The sequence below is a fragment of the Asterias amurensis genome, chromosome 15 (assembly GCF_032118995.1).
Source record: "Asterias amurensis chromosome 15, ASM3211899v1".
Taxonomy (NCBI): domain Eukaryota; kingdom Metazoa; phylum Echinodermata; class Asteroidea; order Forcipulatida; family Asteriidae; genus Asterias; species Asterias amurensis.
In genome coordinates this window covers 5,841,574-5,863,432 of record NC_092662.1, presented here as the reverse complement: position 1 = coordinate 5,863,432, position 21,859 = coordinate 5,841,574, and the positions used below count along the sequence as shown (strand labels likewise).

Here is a 21,859-nt window from a genome sequence, read left to right as displayed (position 1 = left end):
TTCATGCCACATCCCAATTCTACCTCCATGCACATCCCAATAAACTTTGTTGAAAACATCCATCTAGTTTGATGCTCCACCAATAAAAGCAAGGACGAACCAATGGGACAGGGAAACCGGAAAGGCAGTTACTTTTAAAGTTACAAGGGCACTGGGAGAAAAGCTGTTAAATTGTATACATAAACTCCTTTGAGTTTTTTATTGAGGTGTGAGAGTAACTGTGTGTGTTAAATGGGAACAATTAGGTTATAAAACAAAGTTGGATAAACAAGATTATTCGACTACCGTGACTCACACATGTCATTACCCACACTATGAAGGAAAACATGCCTAAACTCACAACCAATGATTAATGAATAATGGGATGTTCGCTTACCACTTACTTTTGCTTAGTATATGTAGGGAACCAGTATCACAGCACCTCCCTCCATGATGACAGGTCATAAGACAATTTTGTTGGTAACCTGGGCCCAATTTAATTAAGCCGATGAGCACAAAACTTGCTAAGCAAAGAAAAGTGTTGCTGAACAGAAACAGGATACCAGCCCAAATTACTCTAAGTTCGCATTGTTTTGACTCTTTGTGCCCCACTCAATGTTTGATTAGCAAAGAAATTTGTCAAGCAGTAGGTCTATTTTCTGCTAAAACAGCTTTATGAAAATGGGACCTGATTTTGCGATTTGAAGATGTTCTCTCATGCATGAAACAGGCACAGAGACTTCTTTTCAACAATTGTTATACCCTTTGCATAGAAAAGGACAAACAAACCCAAGTGCTTCTTGAATCCTGTGACACCTGTAGAGTTTGTTTTGTGTGATTTTGACATTTGTACTCTCAAGAGATTTATGGACAATAAGATTTCTGTCAATAAAAACCTTATTATGTGACAAATAGTTTTTTTTTCCCCTGCTCAAAAACATTTAGGCCTACCGTGCGGCTGAGTGTCTAGTACCAGGGGCAACCTGATTGAACTACAGCATTGAACATTAAAACTGTAGTTCAAGGCCATATTGGATATTTATGTTCTACATTTATCAATGCTACTTGGGCATAACTAGCAGGTCCCTACCCTAAGTTCCGAGTTTACCATGGGTATGATTATTGACAAATGTGAACATGCCTGAAAAAATATCTTGCTGGCCTGCCTGTGGGGTCCCCCTGACAGACTCCGAGACTCTCAGATATTGAAACCATCGGTTGCCCCATAGAGCATGGTTTGGTTAAATTAAAGACTCATACAAACTCTGTACATCACCAACATCTTTTACAAAATTACCGGTTTGGAAACAATGTAGACTATTTCTTTCTCCTCTTGGTGATTGCTTTACTTGTTCCTAAAAATGTTTAAGGCTCAATGAGGTTTAAAGAAAATCCTGAATAGGGAAAATTCCCGTGAGATCCAATGTCTGATTTACCCCCGAAAGTAATGAGATGGTATTTTATTCATCCTGTAGGAATCTTTCAGGGTATGTAATGAAATGTCCTGAATATGGCTGAGAATTCCTCCTAATTAGACTTTAGAAAAAGACTCCTTCATCCTTCATCGATCCATCAACTAATTAAAATCTCATTGTTTGTTAACGACCTTGTAATAATAACAACAGGCTAGGAGCCACAAGCTACTGTGGTAACAGAATCATTGTTATTACTAAAAACAAAAAATGAGGTCATGAGAGTATGGCAGCCATCTTGTTTTCAATTAAAGCCAATAGAAACAAGGACTCGGGCTGTACAAGCCAAATACTCTATGCATGTCATTTCGTTTCATACTGTAGTATAAATGATGCCCACAAAATGTTAACAAAAGACAAGTACACCTAAAAATATGACAGCAACCAACAATTGTTTTACAGCAAAACATTTCATAGCCTTTTATTTTCACTCTGTGCTTATCTTGACAATGATCACCAAAATAATGACAACAGTAACTCTTCATAAAACATTTCCAAATCTGGGAAATTGATGACATTTCCACTAACATCAGGCTTGAATAACCAATGATCTTTATTTGCCCATCTCTCACCAAAGCGGATGAGATACTATTTCAAATATACCGCCATCTTTAACACTTGACAGTTAAGATGCCAACTATTTTGTTGCAAGCACTTTAAAATAATTTCTTTTTTAAAACTACAAAATAAATAAGCAGAAACCCTGTGTAGAAACATCACATGTGACAGATGACAAAGCCACTGTGATTCTCGATTTAAAATCTCTCACCAAAAAATGTTCAAATTATTATAATTTAGTTAAAACTCAAAAATCTTAAAATTGAAATTACCTCACAACTTGCACTGCTCCACAAATTTTTGGCAAAGCTCACAGTTGTCATGAAAAATGGTCGTAAAAACTTTGAAATGTACACAGAAATCCAAAACATTCCAATAAATAAACAGAAGTCAGTGTCGCTGTTTGAACACTGACGAGAGCTACACAAAAGGCTAGCCTTCCAGTGGAAGACTTTCATTTACACTAAAGGTTACAATAAATAAATACAAATTTTCACTTAAAATTGTATGTACAATGGTTTAGACAATAATATTTAAAATGAAGTGACATATACTTTATTTACAAATAAACGTTAAGTGGGTGAAAGCTAGCGAAAGAGTTTATTTACCTTTATATTGAAACAATAGCAATTTGTAAACAAAACTACAACAGGTCATTATATAATAATGGTATTTTTAGAGAAGAAAATGAGGTTTGGAAACTAAAGATACTTCATCATTAGAAAAGAAAGTAACAGTATTTGTTCTGGCATGAGTTGGCACGCATTGCTTATACACAGCGTGTGTAACACTCAAGAGTAAATGCAAGCAGAGAATACCACAATATGAAATGCCATGAAAGTTAGCATGTGTCCATTGCTTCAATAGCAGAACGGTTATATCGCTATTCTTTATCCAGTGGGTTTTAAAGCTAAATATGTTGGCCCTCTACAGAAGAAACAGCCACAAACAGCAATCAGATATTCATTTCTTTTTAAAAAATTTCAATGTTGTTTTTTTAGTGAAGACTAAGATTCTATGTCTCACAGAGTCGCTGTTACCAACCAAAAGTTCATACAGAATACTGAATAGTTTCTCGCTTAAATTGCTTAATATTTTCACTCGAGATTTTTGATCAAATGGTTCTAACTAACAGATAAATCTGTCAAAATATTCACATCTTTCCAAATATGTTTTGTTTGTTTCCCCTTCAAAGAAAACAGTGATTTTTTTTTTCAAGCTGCTTTGATCTCTATAGATTTGAATAACAAATACTCCCATCACATTAGGACTAAGGGTGTAAGAAATTACCGACATAAATTTTAGGTGTGATTCTTTTTTTTAAATTCATTTTTGTTTTTTGTTTTGTTCATGATACAGGACCAGCCTGATGGTACAAGCCCATCAAGTGGCTATATCATCTTCTTACAATCACATTTATTGTTAACTAAAACTTACTGAATAAACAGAATCTAAATCAATAATTTGTATGACTGATTTGGCAATATTTTTTGAACAGAAAGTCAGATAAATGAAGCAATCATCAATTTAAAATCATTACCAGTCTTCAGAGAGACCCAACAACTAAACAAAAAATTGATTTTAACTTTTACTTTTAGACTTTGCAGATATCAAACCTAGCTTGAAAATCAAAACTTTAACTGTTAACTTTTAACGTTGCTGTTATATAAATGATTATTTGCCATAATTTATTCTTAGTGGACAAGCTCCCCAATAAAAACAACAATATGGGCATAAAACGCTTCAGTCTCACAGAACAATTAACACAAAACATGAAAACTTCTTCACATTTTTGTGTGTTTTTTTGTGTTTTTTGTGTGCGTGTGTGTGTTCAAAGCTCTCTCAAATCAGGTCGATCTGATCTTACGCATTCACCTCTGAACTTTGTTGATTTGCTTTTAAACCATTTCATTGACCTACAACCTTTAACCTTTAACCTATGTCACTTGATCAGCAGTTAGTTGACCTCAAGCTTCCATTCAGTGGAGTCAGCTTGCTGGTTGTTCGAATGTCCGATGAAGATTTTGTACGCCGCGTCAGCTGGTAGCGCTCTTTCAGCTGGTCTAGCGCCCTCATGAGTCGAACATTAGCCTCATCCAGTGACTGTATACGTTGCTCTTGCGCATCAATAATCTTCTGTTTAGCGGAAACCACGGCAACCATCTCCTCCTGCTCCTTCTTCAGTTCTTCCTCAACGGTGACGAGTCTGGAGAAATCAAAAGAAATAATTGTTAGATTTTCACTTTTTCCCTTTTTCTTACATTGCCAAAGGGGGTAGAATCCAATTGCCTACCGGCAGATGCCTGCCATATGGCCAGGGCCCAATTTCATAGAGCCGTTTAAGCAAAAAAACTTGCTTAACATTTTTCTGCTAAGCACAACTAAAAAGAATACTAGTTACACTTGTACATGTACAATGACATTTTTGCTAGTAACCTTATTCTGGTAAGCACAATTTTGTTGCTTAAAGGCAGTGGACACTATTGGTAATTACTCAAAATAATTATTAGCATAAAACTTTACTTGGTAATGAGTAATGGGGAGAGGTTAATGGTATAAACTATTGTGAGAAACGGCTCCCTCTGAAGTGACATAGTTTTCGAGAAAGAAGTATTTTTCCACGAATTTGATTTCGAAACCTCAAGTTTAGAATTTGAGGTCTCGAAATCAACCATCTAAAAGCACACAACCTCGTGTGACAAGGGTGTTTTCTTCTTTCATTATTATCTCGCAACTTTGATGACCGATTGAGCTCAAATTTTCACAGGTTAGTTATTTTATGCATATGTTGAGATACACCAACTGTGAAGGCTAGTCTTTGACAATTACCAAATAGTGTCCACTGCCTTTAAGCAGCTAGCTCTATGAAATTGGGCCCAGTACACAACCCCGCCTGCCTCAGGGAAAAGTTCTCTTTAGCTACATTAATTTTAATTATCTGAATTCAAACAGCAGTTGTCTGATTATTTCAAAGTCAAATTAATTTGATTTTTGCCATGATTATATTAGTATTGTGACAGTCTACCACCCGATGTTACACGTTATTTGATTTCTAAATGATGAATGAAATTGTGGGTTGTTATAACAATCTTTAACTACTGCAACTTTTGCTTTAACTAAATTTTCCTTTTAAAAGTCAAATATTTTGTTTTTCAATTAATACAACTACAAAAAAGGCATGCATAAAGTAATGCTACGACAAACTCATCTATAAAACGCATTAAAACAATCCTTTATATTGCCACACAATGTTATGGACAGCCCTTTCCAATCCAAACCTCACCCATATTAATCCAGCCTCGAAAACGTTTTGTGATTTTTGGCCTCAAAAACGAGGCCCAATTTTAGCTTGTCTGAATTCAGTATTTTGTGCGCTGTCCAACGATATATCCAACATTGTTCAAGTATCATTCAAACAATCCAGCTTTAGAAAGTTACAGGCTAGTTTGTTAAGAGAGAATCTGTTGACTATCAATTTGTGGGAGCAAATGTTTGCATTCTTTTACACAGCACTAGCAGAGCAAAAGAATATGCAGGTTTCTTTTTTTACAGTAGAAATTTGAACACTTACAAAACAAGACCGTTAGAAACAAGCCGACAGTGAGACAGCAAATTGTTTACAGAAATAAATTGTAGACAAATGTGAAATAATCTGACCAGCGCAATCGATTCAAACAGTTTGGAATAATCCATGCGAAGAGTCCAGTTTGATCAGATATTCTGAACCACTGCTGTCACAAAGTGCTCACAAAAAAAATATATGCAAGAGAAAAAAAAATCACAAAACAGCTACCACTGCAAAGTATCATGCAAATACGCCAAGAGGAACTGATCTGAGTTTATTTTGTGCAAAAGTGTTTTTGTTGGGGAATTATCGCTAAATCTTGACAGAAAGTGAAAGTGGCAATACATCCAAAATAAAGTGAAATAACCCCTACCCTCGAGATTTGCGATAAACACACCTAGTAATCAAATTCAATGATCATTGCAGAGAACACAATGAAAAAATGAATGATTTTCTGTAAGGTTTTGTTCCTGTTTTTAATCAGACTTTACATTTATTACAGCAGACAAATAAGCGGCAGTGATTGAGGCAGTTCTTCAGATACTAGTTGCTTGACTTGGACAGAATTTCAGTCACAAAGTATATCTGTGGAGGATTGGTATTGGTATCAAACAGCCTAAATCTTTAGAGACCATAGGCCACGATTCCAGTGCTTTGTTTCTCCCCTTTTGACTCTTTGGATATACATCAAAGTCCATCCTAAAAATGTAGAGGTGGTGTGCGACTTAAAATTCCTTCAGATCAAATGTCAATTATGTACTAATACTTGGACTATAATGGTGGGCTATTCTAGAATATGATAACCGATTAATTGGTTTCTACTTGTGGCTTTTATAAATGATTCTAATAAATACACCAATGATAAATGGAACATTAGTAACTCTAAACTCTTTTTAACCCGATCATGACTGGAAGATAAAATATTGTCAATGGTTAATTTGAGACACAAACAAAAATTAAATTTCTGCCAATCTATGACAGAATTTCCCCCCATTTCCCAAATTCTTACTCTTTACTGTTTAATGTAGTAGACTGATGGCGGGCAACAATACCCCTCTCTTAATATTCATGCATGACGTCACCATTCTAACCCCAAACTAGGCCATCGGTGCAGCCACTGCAACTAAGATCAAGTGGCTGGTTATGGTGGTGGCGTGACATGCGCCAATGGCCTCATTTGGGTTAGAATGGTGACGTCGGTCATGCGTGAAAATTAAGAGAGGCGTATTCTATCAAGAAAACAATTGTATAAACTATTAACCAGCAACCTTAAAACAGTGCAAGGATGGGGGATATTAAAGCGATGATATTACAGCAAAGATGAAATTGAATTAAAGCCAAATAATGACAACAGCTGAAGCAACATGACAATGATCAAGATGAGAATGCATTGAGTAATGAAAACAATCACGGTATGGTGCACAGCAAAAGAAATGAAGAAAGAGGAAAAACGCAACACCTGAGTTACTTGGCTCAAAATCTCAATGAGGGCCCTTACTGGTCAGCCAGAAATTAAAATTTTTCATTAGTTAAGTTAAATAGTCAGAACCTTGGGTCATTTTCATAGATTCGCTTAGCACATAACTATGCTTAGCAGAATAATGTTGTATCAATAATGAGCTTGGTTCTTGTTAGGCACGTTTACTTGAAAGCAGCGGTCGGATGTCAAACTTTGGTTCCAACTTTGGTTCTTGGGTGGCATGTTTACTTGTAAGCAAGCAATGCAGCCTTGAGCAGAGCGCCCTCAGTGAGATTTTTACGCCAGTCTTGCGCAAATGGTGCAGAAATGATTCTTACAGACAGCTTTAGTTGTGCAACAGTGCGGGTACGTGGGCCCGCCAGGTGACCGTTGGATACATGGTAGAGCGCAGATACAGACGAATGGGTGGCCCAATGGGTGGTCGAATGGGTTGCCCAATGGGTGGTCGAATGGGTGGTCGGACTGATGTAACTATTGAGCTGCAAAAATAGCCATAGATAGAGGCATACATACCGAGAGATTTGGGTAGGTTTGAGTTCGATTAGCCGGGGCCAACGAACGACGAAGACGGTAAGGGACTACACGGCACGTACAGAACACAGATGCAAATAACAAAGAGAAATTGGAGGAGGCAAAATCAGATCAAATAAAATTGGTCTTTTTTGTTTCACATGGCTTCGGGGGAAAGATTCTGACAGGGTGCTGATGGATCAAATCTCAAGTCCATGATGTGTGACTTGCTATGGAATGTGCATGAGAAAAGCACGGAATGTGGTTAAAGCAGAAATGGGGCATAAAACCTGGAAAACATGTTAGTAAAAGCAAGGGAGATGTGTAAGCTTGGTTTAATAAGCAGATGTGGGTTTTAAATCCCCAAACCCAACCCCTTAATCCAGATAAACTTCATAACCCACCCTAGAACTAAAAACTGTTGGTTAAAACAAATCCCATCCCGCCCTTCAACCCAGATGAACTTTAATAATCAGATTCATGTTTCTAAACTAGAGCTGCCACCATTTGCATCTTGCAATCAGGAAGATTGTGTACAACAATCACAGAGATATTCAGATTTGCACTAAACACAACAGGGAAAAGGTTTCCGTAATCAGGGAGACTGTCACCTTTGTTTACTGTAAAATGAAACGATTGGTTTATTTTCAGTGAACATAGATTGCAGAATCGGTGAGTTGGCAGCTCTTCTAAACCCAGACAAGAACTTAAAGGCAGTGGACACTATTGGTATCTACTCAAAATAATTATTAGCATAAAACCTTTCTTGGTGACGAGTAATGGGGAGAGGTTGATGGTATAAAACATCGTGAGAAACAGCTCCCTCTGAAGTGCCATAGTTTTCGAGAAAGAAGTAATTTTCCACGAATTTGATTTCGAGACCTCAGATTTAGAACTTGAGGTCTTGAAATCAACCATCTTAAACGCACACAACTTCGTGTGACAAAGGTGTTTTTTCTTTCATTATTATCTCGCAAGTTCGACGACCGATTGAGCTCAAGTTTTCACAGGTTTGTTATTTTATGCATATTTGAGATACACCAAGTGAGAAGACTGGTCTTTGACAATTACCAATAGTGTCCACTGCCTTTAAAACTGTCAAATTAAAAATCAAAATCTAATTTCCCAGTTCTTATAATATTTGAGTGTACATAATTTGTATCCCCTGTCAGACAATAAGCAGCACAGGAGGGATAGAATTGGGAGACTATGGGTAATTTCACAAAACGAAATTTGCGTACCACAAAAATCAAATAATTTGGGGTTGCTGACTTCTCTACGGTCCTCAACGGAAATCTAAATTAAGCATTTCTTTGGATTTACCCAGGTCTGACTACAAGGTTAACTAAAGACTAATCGCTTAACAACATCTTTAAGCCCAACTGAAAAATTGATCATTTTCCTGTGCACAAACAACTTTTGCTTAACAAGCCAGTTTTCCAACCAAACAGACATACGAACAGAATGGCTCCCTGCTAAATTTTGCCAAGTAAATAAATTCAGTAAGCTGTGTAAAATAATGTCATTGTCAGACCTTGGTAAATTAAGAAGAGGGGCGGGGGACTAGACAATTTATCTTAAGATGACTCAAATGAGATGATAGATAAGATGCTGACCACACCTACCTCGTAATGATGTCTTTAATCTGTTTATCTTTCTCATCGTGTTGTATTCTGAGTTCTATTTGACTTTCCTCCACCTCTACTTTCATCTCGGCAATGGCTAGATCCGCTCTTTTCTCCTCTTCGTCAAGACGTTGTTGGGTTTCCTCCAGCTGAGCCGACATCTTCTCCAGTTCATCCTTAAGAAGCTGGATCTCCAGAGAGTACTAATTCAATTTGAACAACAAGATATATTTGTACGGGTTTGAAAACTCTTAGGGAGATTCTTAAGACCACAAATGAAGGTCAGAAAAACAACAGACACCCCCCTTCTCTTGGGTTTTGTTGTCCTTTTTTAAAAGTCAGATCATACCCAAGTTATTTGCATAAATTGCATACTGACATAACACAATAGAGCTTTGTGAAATCGAGTCCAACTGGCGGGATATCGGTTTTTATAAAAAATGATTTAGGTTTGCTGAAAAGTCACCATCATAGTTAACACCAATGCAATTCTAAGCAAAGTTTCATTCATTTCACAATTCAAGTATGAAGAGGGCCTTAAAATTTAAAGGGAATATTTTACTGTTTTTGTTCAAAGGAAACTCACCATTTCTGTTTGTGTTTCTCTATCAATAGCAGATGGGTCTTTAATCCTTCGAGTCCAAACAGGTTCTGGAGGTGACGCTGAGGACTTGAATGTGAAGTTATGCTGCACGGACAACGACCGTGACTTCTTTCCGATGTGGATTGACAGCATATCTTTGGCGGATTCCGTGGCGTCTCCATTCTTATTCAGAGATCCGTTTGAGGATGAGCTCTCTGAGAGGCATACGGCGCGAGGCTTTGAAGCAAACTGCGTCATGATTTTCTTTCGTGGGAGCGGCAACGAGGATGGGCTTGTTGGCGACGCCATGGTGGTTATAGCTGGGGTAAGGTTAGTTATGCTAAAGGCAACGCTGGCAGTACTGGGGACGATGGGTGTGGCTGGGTAGCGGGCGGAGCTCTTTGGGGCGTGGCTCTTCTCAAGATTTGAGGTACCCATGAGGGGAGCCCGTGAAGACGGACTTGTTGACTCCGTGTTCAGTTGCTTTGGTCGGCAGGGAGAGGGCAAGATTGTTTGAGAGGTTGTAAACCGCTGGGTTGTGACTGTTGTTGACTCGGATTCAACAGGATTGGACGATGCTGTACCTGTTTGGATTACTGCTTCAGTCCTGACTAGAGTCATGGGAGGACCATCTTCCGAAGAAGCTGACGTTGAGGAACTTGTAGGAGGCGATATTGAAGGGGAGGAGCTTGAGGCATGCTGAGGGTACGTGGAACCTAACTGAGCTGTTTGAGATGGGGGTTTAGGGTTAGTGACTGTAACGGCAAACGATGGCTGATGACTGCCATTGTTAATGTGCAACACGGCTTGAGAGCGCTGCTGCCCACCAGTGTTGTTATACGGGGTACCAGTTGGTGACGAGAGGGGAGTGGATTCCTTCACAGGAGCCATCACTGATGAAAAGAACGCTGCCTTAGCGGCGCTATTCATAGCACGAATTGCTTCCGTGGGAGACGTAACGTTAGACGTGGATGGGGTCCGTGAGGGTTCAAATAGTGAAGTACTGCTGTAACTACTCGTGAATTTCGGTTTACTCGTTTTATTGGAGTGGATTGATCCACTACTGTGACTCTCAGACATCTGTTTGTCTTTCGGGTATAAATCAACAGTCGTGATATTATGTGATCGGTGGGCAGCTTTGGGAAGAGTGTGAGCCATGATATCTATCTTGGCTGTGGAGGTCTCCTTTGCTGCGGCCGTGCGCCGATTTGAGGGTGGGGAAACACCGTCGCAAGAAGAACCATTTTGTGAGACGTCCCCGTCATGATTTGACGAGGCTCCGTCAGAGTTACTAGGACTGCTGTTGGATGAACTCACACTGTCTGAAGCCCCGATGTCCATGTGACGCAGCGACGTCTTTGAGAGTTGATAAGCAGGATTCTGAAATGAGAGCGGTAAAGTTCTGTTCCTGCGCTTGGCCCTCCCTTTCTCGTCAACATTTCTCTCCACGGGCTGCGACGTTCTGTTCATGGCATTAGTACTGGGGTTTGATACAACATTCTTTTCCAAACTGACAGAAAATGATTGATTGACGGATTTTGTAGTTTCCGATTTCATGGAGACCACCATATCTCCTTCAAGTTCCTCCATGATTCTCTCTTCCACTTCGGTTGTTGTCTCAACCTTCTCTACCGTCGTACTCGTCTCAACATGCCGCACATCCGTCTGCAAGTTCCCGATATCAAAAACTGCCGTGCTGCGCTCTGTTCTCCCAACGACCGCGTTTGGTGAATCCTGCTGGATGAAATCCACAAGATTGTTCACAGTGGAGGAAGTTATGGATCGCTCCATCGCGATGTTATACGGCGGCAACATCTCAACGTCTGTGGAGTCGGAAAGCTTGGCGTCGTCAAAGATCTTATTCAGACTCTTCTTGCCAATTGGAGACGTTGAGATGGATGTAGTGCTGACTTTAGTTGAGTTTGTTGACCCTTTGTTCATTTGGATGAAGCTGGAGGAACTGTAGGGTATCGTTCCCTCTGGTAATGAAGCGTAGCTAGTAATACGAGACAGGATTCCCTTCAACGGGCCGACCTTGTCTTCAGAAAGCTGCAAAGATAAATAAAAATATTGTTGTTTTCAAGGGAAAGTATACGTTTAGTATAAAGCATTTTGAGGAACATTTCACTTTCAAATAATGTGATTATGTAGAAAGATATTCTTATGCCCCAAAATTTGAACCTGAGAAGCCTAACTGAAGTAACGCTTTTCAGATTATGTGTTCCTATTACGGATTATTCTTCCTGCGCGGATTTTCAGCGATATCTCAAAGACTTGACCACCTTTTGAAAATTTAATTTCCACAGGTTAGTTATACTGTATACATCTACATTTATTTAGAAATAATCCAATCGAAGGATTCCAAAAACAAAAGGTACACATTGACTTTAAAAGCAATGCTATCTATAATTCATTCAAGAATTCTTCAAAGTTAGAATCAATGTCAATGGTTTACCTTTTCACAGTCGTCAAGCGTTTCAACTAGAAGGCTGTGTAGGAGAGATAGCTCCTTGCCAAGGTCTGTATAGCCGTTAAACTTCACTGCACTCCCTCGATCATGGGAACTCTACACCGGAAAAATAAAATGCCAATTGGTTTTTAATAATTTCAAAAAAACATTCTTAAATCAATAGGGGGATACTGGTGTACCACTAGTCTACTGTCATATTAGCAGTTTTTCTGATGGTTGTGAACATGTTTTAAAGTACCTGAAACCACCCAAAAGTGTTTTTACGTGTAAATGGACATGTGGTGTGAGCGGTACCAGTGATTCGAGCGGGGTACGATTTGAGGACAGGACCACAAGCCAAAGCCTATGTCTACTACAGAGAGAGGAAAAGACTGCTTGGGTGGATTTCACAAAGAGTTAAAGACTTGTCTTATCTTGACTTTACTTAGGACTAGCCATACGTATTTATATCTCCTAGGACTAGTCCTAAGTTAGGACAAGTAACTTAGGACTAGTAACTCTTTGTGAAATCGACCCATGATGTATCAGCTGCAAAGTGCTGCCCTTTATTGTGTCTCCCGTCATACAGCAAAAAACAACACAAAACTGTATTTTGTTTTTCAAAAGTACATTGACAAAGATTACTTTTGTTGGAAACAAAAGTCTTTTCTGACGATCTTAAGATCTAAGAGACAGACTTACCGATATCTCTTGTAAGAAGGTCCTCATGTTGCCCCATTCCCGTTCCAGGAACTCATTCATAAACACCATGTAACTCTCTTTGGTTCCAAACCTGCTGGTAACAAAAGATGCTCATCTTAACGAAATCTCAAAAGGGACTCTCATCTTAACGAAATCTCAAAAAAGATTCTCATCTCAACTAAATCTTTAGAATGTCAATATCAAATCATGTTTAGCAAGGGCAAGGACAGGAGGGATGACAATTCTGTTATAATTTATTTTATGAGAGATCACAAAACATCACAAGGCCACAGACGGCCACTTTAAGGTGAGGGCTACACTTTAAGAGTTACCAGGGACACGTTACCACGTACTCCTTGGGCTGAAACAGAGTTACCCCCTTCACAGTAAGGATGTAGGCATGGTTATCACCGACTAGAAGCCTGGCTGGTAAAGCAGAGTGCACTACCTTCCAAACTTTTAAAAAACAAAGCGATACGTGATGTGAAATCTTCAACTTACTTAGTGTAGTTGGCAAGAGCTTGGACCGTCTTAGCGATGAGAGTAAGGCATCTTGATGTCTTGTCGCTAGGATACTCTTGGATGAGGTCAAAGAGACTTGGAGACATGATGGCTGGACATAGAAAGCGTAGGAAGATACACCCACTGCAAGAAAAAGAGGCATAATCAAATTGACATTCAGTAGAAGATGGTAACAACAAAATGTTCATGTCTAGTTGCTAAGACAGTGCTCTAGAATTGTAAAGGTAGTGGGTTTGAATCCCACTGTGATTTTTTGTTCACAGAACTCAATTCTAGAGCAGTGTCTCACCCACTAGACGACCAAGATTGCCCAGTAGCTAGAGGCAGGTCGAATCCTATGTTTTGGCAGCGGGTAATATCTATTTCATTGTCAACTGTTTCCGAGAGATGACCAGCTAAAGGTTTACCTGATTAATTTATCGCAAATCTCTGGACCGTTTGGATAGTTCTGGCTGTGTTGATGGAAGGAATGGAAGACGGATCTAAGATCAGATGGAAATGCAGCAGTCGAGTTGACGATCTTACAGCATGCCATCTCACATAACATGGTCAATGTTGCCTGGTGCTGCTGTAGTAACACACTGCTGGATACTTTGGTTGGATCCACCTGTTATAAGTCAATCAAATGTAAATTAGCAACATGTAGGATTTAAGGCATTGAATGGTGAGGTATCAATGTATATTTGGTTTGCGGTAACACCATGTGTGTATCTACTTGCCAGGTAGAGTTTGTTCGGGGTTCGGAGACTTCTCAGTACTGAAAAGAACTGTCCTGCTTTTAACTATTACCCGGGTGGATGGTATAGAAAATAGGCTGGGACTACTACTATAGCTTATAGGATCGTGACGAAAATCAGGCCGTGGCAGACGGCAGGAAATCGGCAAAACACGCTCCCGGAGAAAGTCGGCCTTCTGTCCTCGGACTTTGGCCAAAAAGTGGCCCATAACACGGACAGATAGGCCAGTTCTACGAGTTCGCGAAAAATGGCTCGAGTTCGGAGGCAAAAAGTCCTCAAGAGATACGGTAGGCTGACAGCGGCGCCCGCTGCGTTCCGAGAACGGTCGAGTTCAGAGCTGAGGCGTCTCGTGGGTCTGGAGACCTACCGCAACATGTTACTGATACCCATTAAAGCAGAAAAGGCAGCGTTCTCCGTGAACAGTAGTTTGTTGGCCAAATGCTAGTTAAAACAACCAAGGACCTGTCGGAATTTTCTCCAAGTGGTGCTACTGACCAATTGAGTGTTCAAAAGCATTCCTACATTTAACATATGGAATATGGACTGCCGAAAACCCTGGTGGACCAGTGGAATGACAAGCGAAGCGGTCCTGCTGGCTGGTCACTGAAACGGTTTTAAATTAACCCTGGATAATGTATATTTAAAATAATATTATGTTATTAGTTATAACAAAATGTAAGAAAATGCTTCTTTTGTTATTAACACTTTCTTTAAAGATGTTTGATTAATAATAATATTGATAGTAATTTTAAAGAAGAAATGATGAAGTCAGACTAGAAGATGATTTGCTTACCTCACAATCCTCGTCATTCTCGTATATCGTGTGAATGAAGTCACCGAGGGTGTCTTGAATGTACTGTCAAAGATAAACAGGGATTTTTTTTTTCAATTTCTACTTCGATAATAACAAAATAGGCTGACTAAGAGCTGATTGTTGTGAAGCTTTTCCTATTTATTGATATTCAAAATAGATACTGACCTTTCCACCAATCAGCTTCATGTAAGCCTCCATTGATTTGGTTGCCATGGTGTTGGCCCTGAAAATGAGGCTTTCATCATCTGTAAAAGATTTTATAAAATATGATTTATTTAGAAATGCTTATGTCGTGACACTCGATATTTGGCTCCCTATATCCCTGCATGATCAGAGTAAAGTAGGTCTTCAAAGGGGCCTTACTATTTCCTGCCGGTCTGTTTTGCCAAACATATTTAATTGTTCAACCCAAAATTATTTCAAGTTTACCAAGAAAGTTTCCTTTGGTTTATTACTTCAGGCCTTGCACTTCCCTCTCGAAGGGGCACAGCAATATTCCTCTTGTAAGAGGCACGTCTATGAGGAAAACATAAGTCTGTTTTGGAACTTTGCAAAGGGCACCGCAGCAAAAGCACAGGGCACCACAGCAATTGCTGTGGATGCCTTGGGTTATTTCGAGGACTATTACTTGATATAACACACCTCTTGCTTGTTCTGCATTCTGGTTGGCACCAAGTCACGTGGGATGAACTAATATAGTCTAGTGCTCGCGCGTGCGTGTTTGCGGGAACTAGTTCCCGAGCAAGCACTAGTCTTTGAAAATAGTGCCCGGCACAGCGCCCTCTCTTGACTTTAACCGTGAACAGCAACTACAAAATGTCCTTTTTTTCTCTGGAGATTTCTGTTCTTATTTCACATTTAAAACCGAGCTGTGTTATAAAACACACACTGACGGGCATAATTCGGTAACTACATGTAGTGTACGTCTATTACCCCTCGGGCCTGCGAGTGACCAGAAGAGGGGCCTATTTCCCTCGGCCTTCTTCTGGTCACTCAAAGTCCCTCGGGGGGAATAGACGTATACTTGTTACCTCAATGCCAGTCAATATGTGTATAATAAATATCCATTTCAGTGAAGGGGGACAACAAACCGGTACTTACTAACTGTCCTGGTCTCAGTCATGACCAACTCGACGAGGAATTCATTGGCTGTGCCGAGACACTGCAGTACTTTGATGAGCGAGGTCGCAATCTCCTCCTTGGTCTTGACGTTAATTTGCTGCTCTATAAGTTGACATAGACTCACGGCATTCTCTTTCAAGTACTACAAGAAAGGGAAGAGAAAAAAAAGGAAAAAAATAGACAATTATAATTTTTTGGGGTTGAACAAAAGCAGGCCCGATACTTCACAGAGGCAACATGCCCCCCTGGTCATTGCCCGAGTGCCCTTGAAATGCTCCAGTAGAAACTTACACTTTCCTTACATAGGGTGCCCTTTACCAAGGAGAAAATGCCTTGGTGGACTTTGCCCTTTCAAAAACAAAGCATAAAGGCCTGCAAAAGGTTGTATTATAAACTTGGGGTGTGATCCCTGGGTATACAGCTGTTACATATTGAATGGATTGCGACTGGCACCCCTGAAAAAAGGTATTGAAAAAATAGGTAGACCACCAACGTAGGGCTGGATAGCTCAGTTGGTAGAGCGTCGGTATTTTAATCTGGTCACAGGTTCAAACCGAATCCAGGGCCCAATTTCATAGAGCTGCTAAGCACAACAATTTGCTTAGCAAGAAATTTCTTCCATGATAAAAACAGGATTACCAACCAAATTTCCATTTTCTTGCATATTGCTTGTTACTGGTATGCAACTGTTGTTTGCTTATCCTGAAAATCAAGTAGAAACTTGGTTGGTAATCCTGTTTTTATCAAGGAAGCATTTTCATGCTAAGCAAATATTTGTGCTTAGCAGCTCTATGAAATTGGGCCCAGGTCTCAAGAAAATCCATACAGTCCCAGCCATCATCTAAAACTTGAAAATATTTACGGACATGTTGCCTTGCCTCCACAGGAAATCATTAATTATTCAGATCAAAGATTTATAATGTTCTGCCTCAAAAGCACAGCATTATTTTTCCTCTGCTCTGAATCATAGTGATATCACCTCTAGAGATAATTGACATCCAACATTTGTTAGCATCGAGTCTCACACTCAGCGGTGATTGGGACTGGCGTGTGCTCAAGTAAAGGAAATACAATTTATTTTTACTGCGGACTTTCTCCGAGGGTGGTAGGGGAAAGGGGGGAGGGAAAGGGTATAGGAGGTAGGGGCAGACAGGGGTTCATTTTGGTGAAGATTCTATTTTTGAATTTGGTTCCGGGAGGGGATAAAGGGGGAAATGACGGTTCCATGAGGCATACAAAGTAGCCTTGTGGTTGCAGCGTTAAAGAGGTAACTGCTGAGAAAAAGTCACATTTTTTTGTTTCATCTCATTTATTGACTACAGTTGTGAAGTCAAGGACTCTCGGAAAACGCCATCGTCATCACTATACTAACCAAGAACCCCATGGAGAGAAGACAAGGAAGGAAGTTTCAGTTTTAGTTGTGGGTGGAAAACCCAGGAGAATTAATTCAGGGTAAAACCCGCACGGTCAGGTAGGGACTGAAAACACAATGCACCAAGTTCCCCTTAAAAAATTTGAACTGTGTCTTAAAGGTTGGGGGTAAGGTAAGATACCACTATGCCAATTTTGATAATTTGGATTTTCATGCCACTGTTGTAAATGGTTTATAGTGCGCCACTCCTTTTTGATGATCCCCTCCCCCTAGCTACCCTGGATAAGACCTTGGATTCAGAGGGAGGGTAGACAGTTGGCTACAACACCCAGCCATATTACTGAATCATCCAGCGTTTTTGTCTTGTCTTGTGAACATGAGTTAATAGCGATGACAGCTTAGTAATGAGAAGGATGGGTGACCCATATGCAATCCCCGGCTAATGACCAGGGTCCAATATCAAAGCCATAGTGACCGAAGGGTTGATAGCTACGTTTACCAAGGTTTAACAACAGCTACGGAAACCAAGGGCGAAAGTCACAGCCATAGTGACCAAGGGCTGTTATCACAGCTACGGTGACAAAGATCCAATATTACATACATGGCAACTATGGTGCCAATATCACAGCTATCATGAACAATAAGGGCAAATATCACAGGGATAGTGTCCAAGAGCTGCTATCACAGCCACAGAGACCACGGGCCAATATTATTGCTATGGTAGCCCAGGGTCCAATATCACAGCCATAGTGACCAACGGCCAATATCACAGCTATGGTAAACCAGGGATAAATATTCCACAGCTATAGTGACCAACGGCTGATATCACAGCTATAATGACCAAGGGCCAATATCACTGCTATCGTAAACCGGGGTCCAATATCACAGCTTTAGTGACCAACGGCTGATATCACAGCTATAATAACCAAGGGCCAATATCACTGCTATTGTAAACCAGGGATCAATATTCCACAGCTTTAGTGACCAACGGCTGATATCACAGCTATAATAACCAAGGGCCAATATCACAGCTATGGTAAACCAGGGATCAATATTCCACAGCTTTAGTGACCAACGGCTGATATCACAGCTATAATGACCAAGGGCCAATATCACTGCTATCGTAAACCGGGGTCCAATATCACAGCTATAGTGACCAACGGCTGATATCACAGCTATAATAACCAAGGGCCAATATCACTGCTATTGTAAACCAGGGTCCAATATCACAGCTATAGTGACCAAGGGCTGATAACACAGCTATAAGGGACAAAGGACCAACACATATAGTAAAGGCATGCCAATCAAGGGCTAATTTCGCAGCCACTTTGAGAGCGTATCGTCTACTTTTGGTTTTTGACTGGTATTCATGTCTCTATATCAATGTATATTATTTCAATAGTTACCTGTGCAAGTTCGGAGTACTGTGCAATAGGAAGTATATTGATGCTTTGATATCGTGTTTTAATTCTTAGGCTCGGTGTGTCTCCTTTGGAGGAGCTGTTCGTCAACGGGTACCTGAGGGAAAACAAAATTGCAAAATAGAAAAACTTGAGAACAGAATCTTGAAGACACTTTCCTGATTTGATGAACTGGAATCTCAGATAAAGCAGACTTAAGAGTTGCTAAAAAACAAACGGTGTCAAGTTATTTTTTCTAAAATCACTTGCTAAAAGGATCAGATGAAAAACAAATTGGTACACTGGTTACTTTAGAACAGTAGGTGGCAGCAGACTACTTTGTTTACTTTTGAATATGCATAAGATGTTTGAGAACAATTTGTTTACAGTCAAACCTCCTAAAAGGAGCACTGTTACAAAGAGGCTCTGCTTATAAAGAATACATTCTGAGGGTCCAAATTTCGTTAGTGTTTGTGTTCGTGTTTCTTTATTTTGCTATCCTCTTATATACCTCTTATAATGTGGCAAAGTTGGCCAGTGGTCTACCGCCCTCTAAGGTCTAGATCCTGTATAGGTTTACCATGAAAAAAGATATGATGACAGGAAAGCAAACCCGTCCTCATTGTTGAAATCTAAACTAAAGTTAGAATCACCGCTCCATAAATATCTGCCATCTAGATTAATTGAAATCTCTTGTCGGACAAATACCTACATTGTAGCTTCCTGTTTAGAGGATAAAGTAACAACACTTCAAATCAAGGACATGAGGATTGTTGTGTAAAGTAACTCGGAGGTTTGATGACAAAAAGAAACAGGGGCAATCCCTTTTTATTTTTGTGTGAACTTCCCGGATGTTTACGCGAGGGGATTCAAAACTCTCTACATCACCAGACATGTAAGTCGTAAAAAAAAATAAGATTTGTATAGCGCTGGTATCTATGCACCGCGTAGAGACCTCGGGAGAGTTAATGAAATGCCTGATTTAAAAGGCAAGTTTTGAGATGCAATCTAAAAGAACCGATGTCAGGTTGTATTCTAAAGCCAGCCTCAGGTCGACCTTGCGTCAACAAAAACAAATTAATCAACAGGTTGGGGGCTGCAACTGAGAAACTTGTGAAGTTGGGGCGTAATCAAGGCAATGTCTCTCATCGCTCACTTCATCACTTGAAATCTTTCAAGGCATTTTGCCATCAAAATGCTGGGTATACTCCAAAGGAAGTTTCTGCTCAGTATAGGAAGATCAAAAGGAGATAAAATCCTGGAATAATCCTGACGAATCACTTACCATTTTTCAAACGTTGAGCGATTGCTGATCGGTTCCAGCGGGATTGAGACGTGCCCTAGGACAACAGGAAATGAATCAAGATAAAACAAACTACAAAATATTGACAGATTCCTTTGAGTCCAGCCCATGTTTTAATGAAATGCTACCACATGTGATTGGGAAACTAAATGACCGGAAGAGAGATTGAATTCTGTTATGATTGGAAGGGAAAGATTGGATTTGTCTTCATAGCGTGAGAAATGTCTTAAATGTAATTGTCACCAGATGGACTTGCTTGACAGACTTAGGCGTATCGCATTAAACTTCTATTCTTACAAATCATTAGAGCAGAAAAACGGCTCTTCTCAGAGCCACCACTACTTTCAAAAGAGATTTTTTTACATGGTGTCACTGCAAACCTTACCTACTAAGTACTTTCCACCATGCATAGCCTTATGGCTTATCATAAAATGGAAAAGTTTTCAAAAAGTTCAGGAATTCTTTAAATGAGGTACAAGGAGAGAAGCAAAAGCAAAGGTTTTACGCATTTTTTGCAACAAATACTTCGACAGAAAATATTGAATTGTTGAGTGGCGTTATGTTTTTTTTTTCTTACTTAATTGTTGATGTTGTTTTATTTGTTTTAATGAGGTTTTTGTTGGGGGCATTGGGAGTGTTTGATAGTTTTAATTTTTTTGCTTTGTTTGTCTTTCTGTTTGTTTGTTTGTTTGTTTTGACTTTTTTTGCGAGGGGGGGGGGGAGGGGGCCTGTTTAAGAATATAATCTTACCTAGGTAGTTTTTGTCTCTTCTTTTCTTCTTGTCTGGCTCTTTGTATAAATGAATCTTAACGTTCTTTGCTTCTGGAAGACATCTGTAAATCAAATCATTTGAAAAAAAATCAATTGCAAACTCCAGGAATTCCAGAAATCAAATTTCCCAATATTAGAGTGAAATATTCTAATATGAAAGTCTGATCTGCCAGCTTTTCTTTGGGTCCAACAAAAAGCATTTACAACTTGGTTACTCATTTTGTTCCAACCAATTCCAGCTGTTAGTATTACTCGACTTACGTGAAAAGGAACTGTTCACCCCAAAAGACCATATCTCCCCTGGATTTTGCTGTGGTTCTAGCATAGAGGACATCGTCTACGTAGATTTCACAGTAGTACCTTCATCAGAAAGAAAACAAATTAATTAAATTATTTCACATCATCAGTAAGTCAATCATACAGTTGTAAATTCTATCTTGTAATTGTTCGGTTGGGAACAAAATAAAAAACACAACCAGGGTAAGTTTGTATCGTATGAAGCTTTGCATGGTCTGGAGAAATAAGGAGAAACTACAAATAAATAGTAAACTTAGGGTGAGTGTTGGCTCTGAAAAGAGTCGGTTTGGTCTTGACGCTTCGATTAGTATACTCTGCTCGTCTCCAGGAGAATGTTTGCAGTAGTTTGCGGTTTGCAGTAGTTTCTAGTTTGCAGTAGTTTCTAGTTTGCAGTAGTTTCTAGTTTGCAGTTTGCAGTAGTTTCTTGAATGGTAAGTTTGCAGTAGTTTCTTGAATAATGTGCTTACTTTGAAAGATTCTTGGAATTGATTACTAGTGTACAACAATTAATGATGAATTACTCCAACTAACAATCGGAATTAACAAACTGATGAGGAATTAAATTGCCATGCTAATGATGAATTGTTCATTATTGACT

General features: G+C 39.5%; 1 protein-coding gene across 12 annotated transcripts in view; it reads right to left on the bottom strand.

Annotated features, from left to right (window-relative positions):
- Nucleotides 1–1,745: 1,745 nt before the first annotated feature.
- Nucleotides 1,746–21,859, bottom strand: part of LOC139947966 (uncharacterized) — a 134,440-nt gene continuing 114,326 nt past the window's right edge. For 7 of the 12 annotated variants that reach the window (XM_071945866.1, XM_071945867.1, XM_071945869.1 and 4 more), the window contains 14 exons: nucleotides 21,226–21,324; nucleotides 20,944–21,026; nucleotides 20,176–20,230; nucleotides 18,897–19,008; nucleotides 16,098–16,260; nucleotides 15,162–15,241; nucleotides 14,976–15,038; nucleotides 13,853–14,052; nucleotides 13,425–13,568; nucleotides 12,924–13,017; nucleotides 12,228–12,338; nucleotides 9,776–11,821; nucleotides 9,190–9,392; nucleotides 1,747–4,215 (listed from right to left, as the gene is read on the bottom strand). In XM_071945866.1, the coding sequence (XP_071801967.1) occupies nucleotides 3,960–4,215; nucleotides 9,190–9,392; nucleotides 9,776–11,821; nucleotides 12,228–12,338; nucleotides 12,924–13,017; nucleotides 13,425–13,568; nucleotides 13,853–14,052; nucleotides 14,976–15,038; nucleotides 15,162–15,241; nucleotides 16,098–16,260; nucleotides 18,897–19,008; nucleotides 20,176–20,230; nucleotides 20,944–21,026; nucleotides 21,226–21,324 (3,709 nt within the window). In that variant the 3' untranslated portion in view covers nucleotides 1,747–3,959. Of the gene's footprint in view, nucleotides 4,216–7,567; nucleotides 7,633–9,189; nucleotides 9,393–9,775; nucleotides 11,822–12,227; nucleotides 12,339–12,923; nucleotides 13,018–13,424; nucleotides 13,569–13,852; nucleotides 14,053–14,975; nucleotides 15,039–15,161; nucleotides 15,242–16,097; nucleotides 16,261–18,896; nucleotides 19,009–20,175; nucleotides 20,231–20,943; nucleotides 21,027–21,225; nucleotides 21,325–21,859 lie in introns of all 12 variants that reach the window. The other 5 variants (XM_071945858.1, XM_071945863.1, XM_071945864.1 and 2 more) reach the window with 3 other exon arrangements.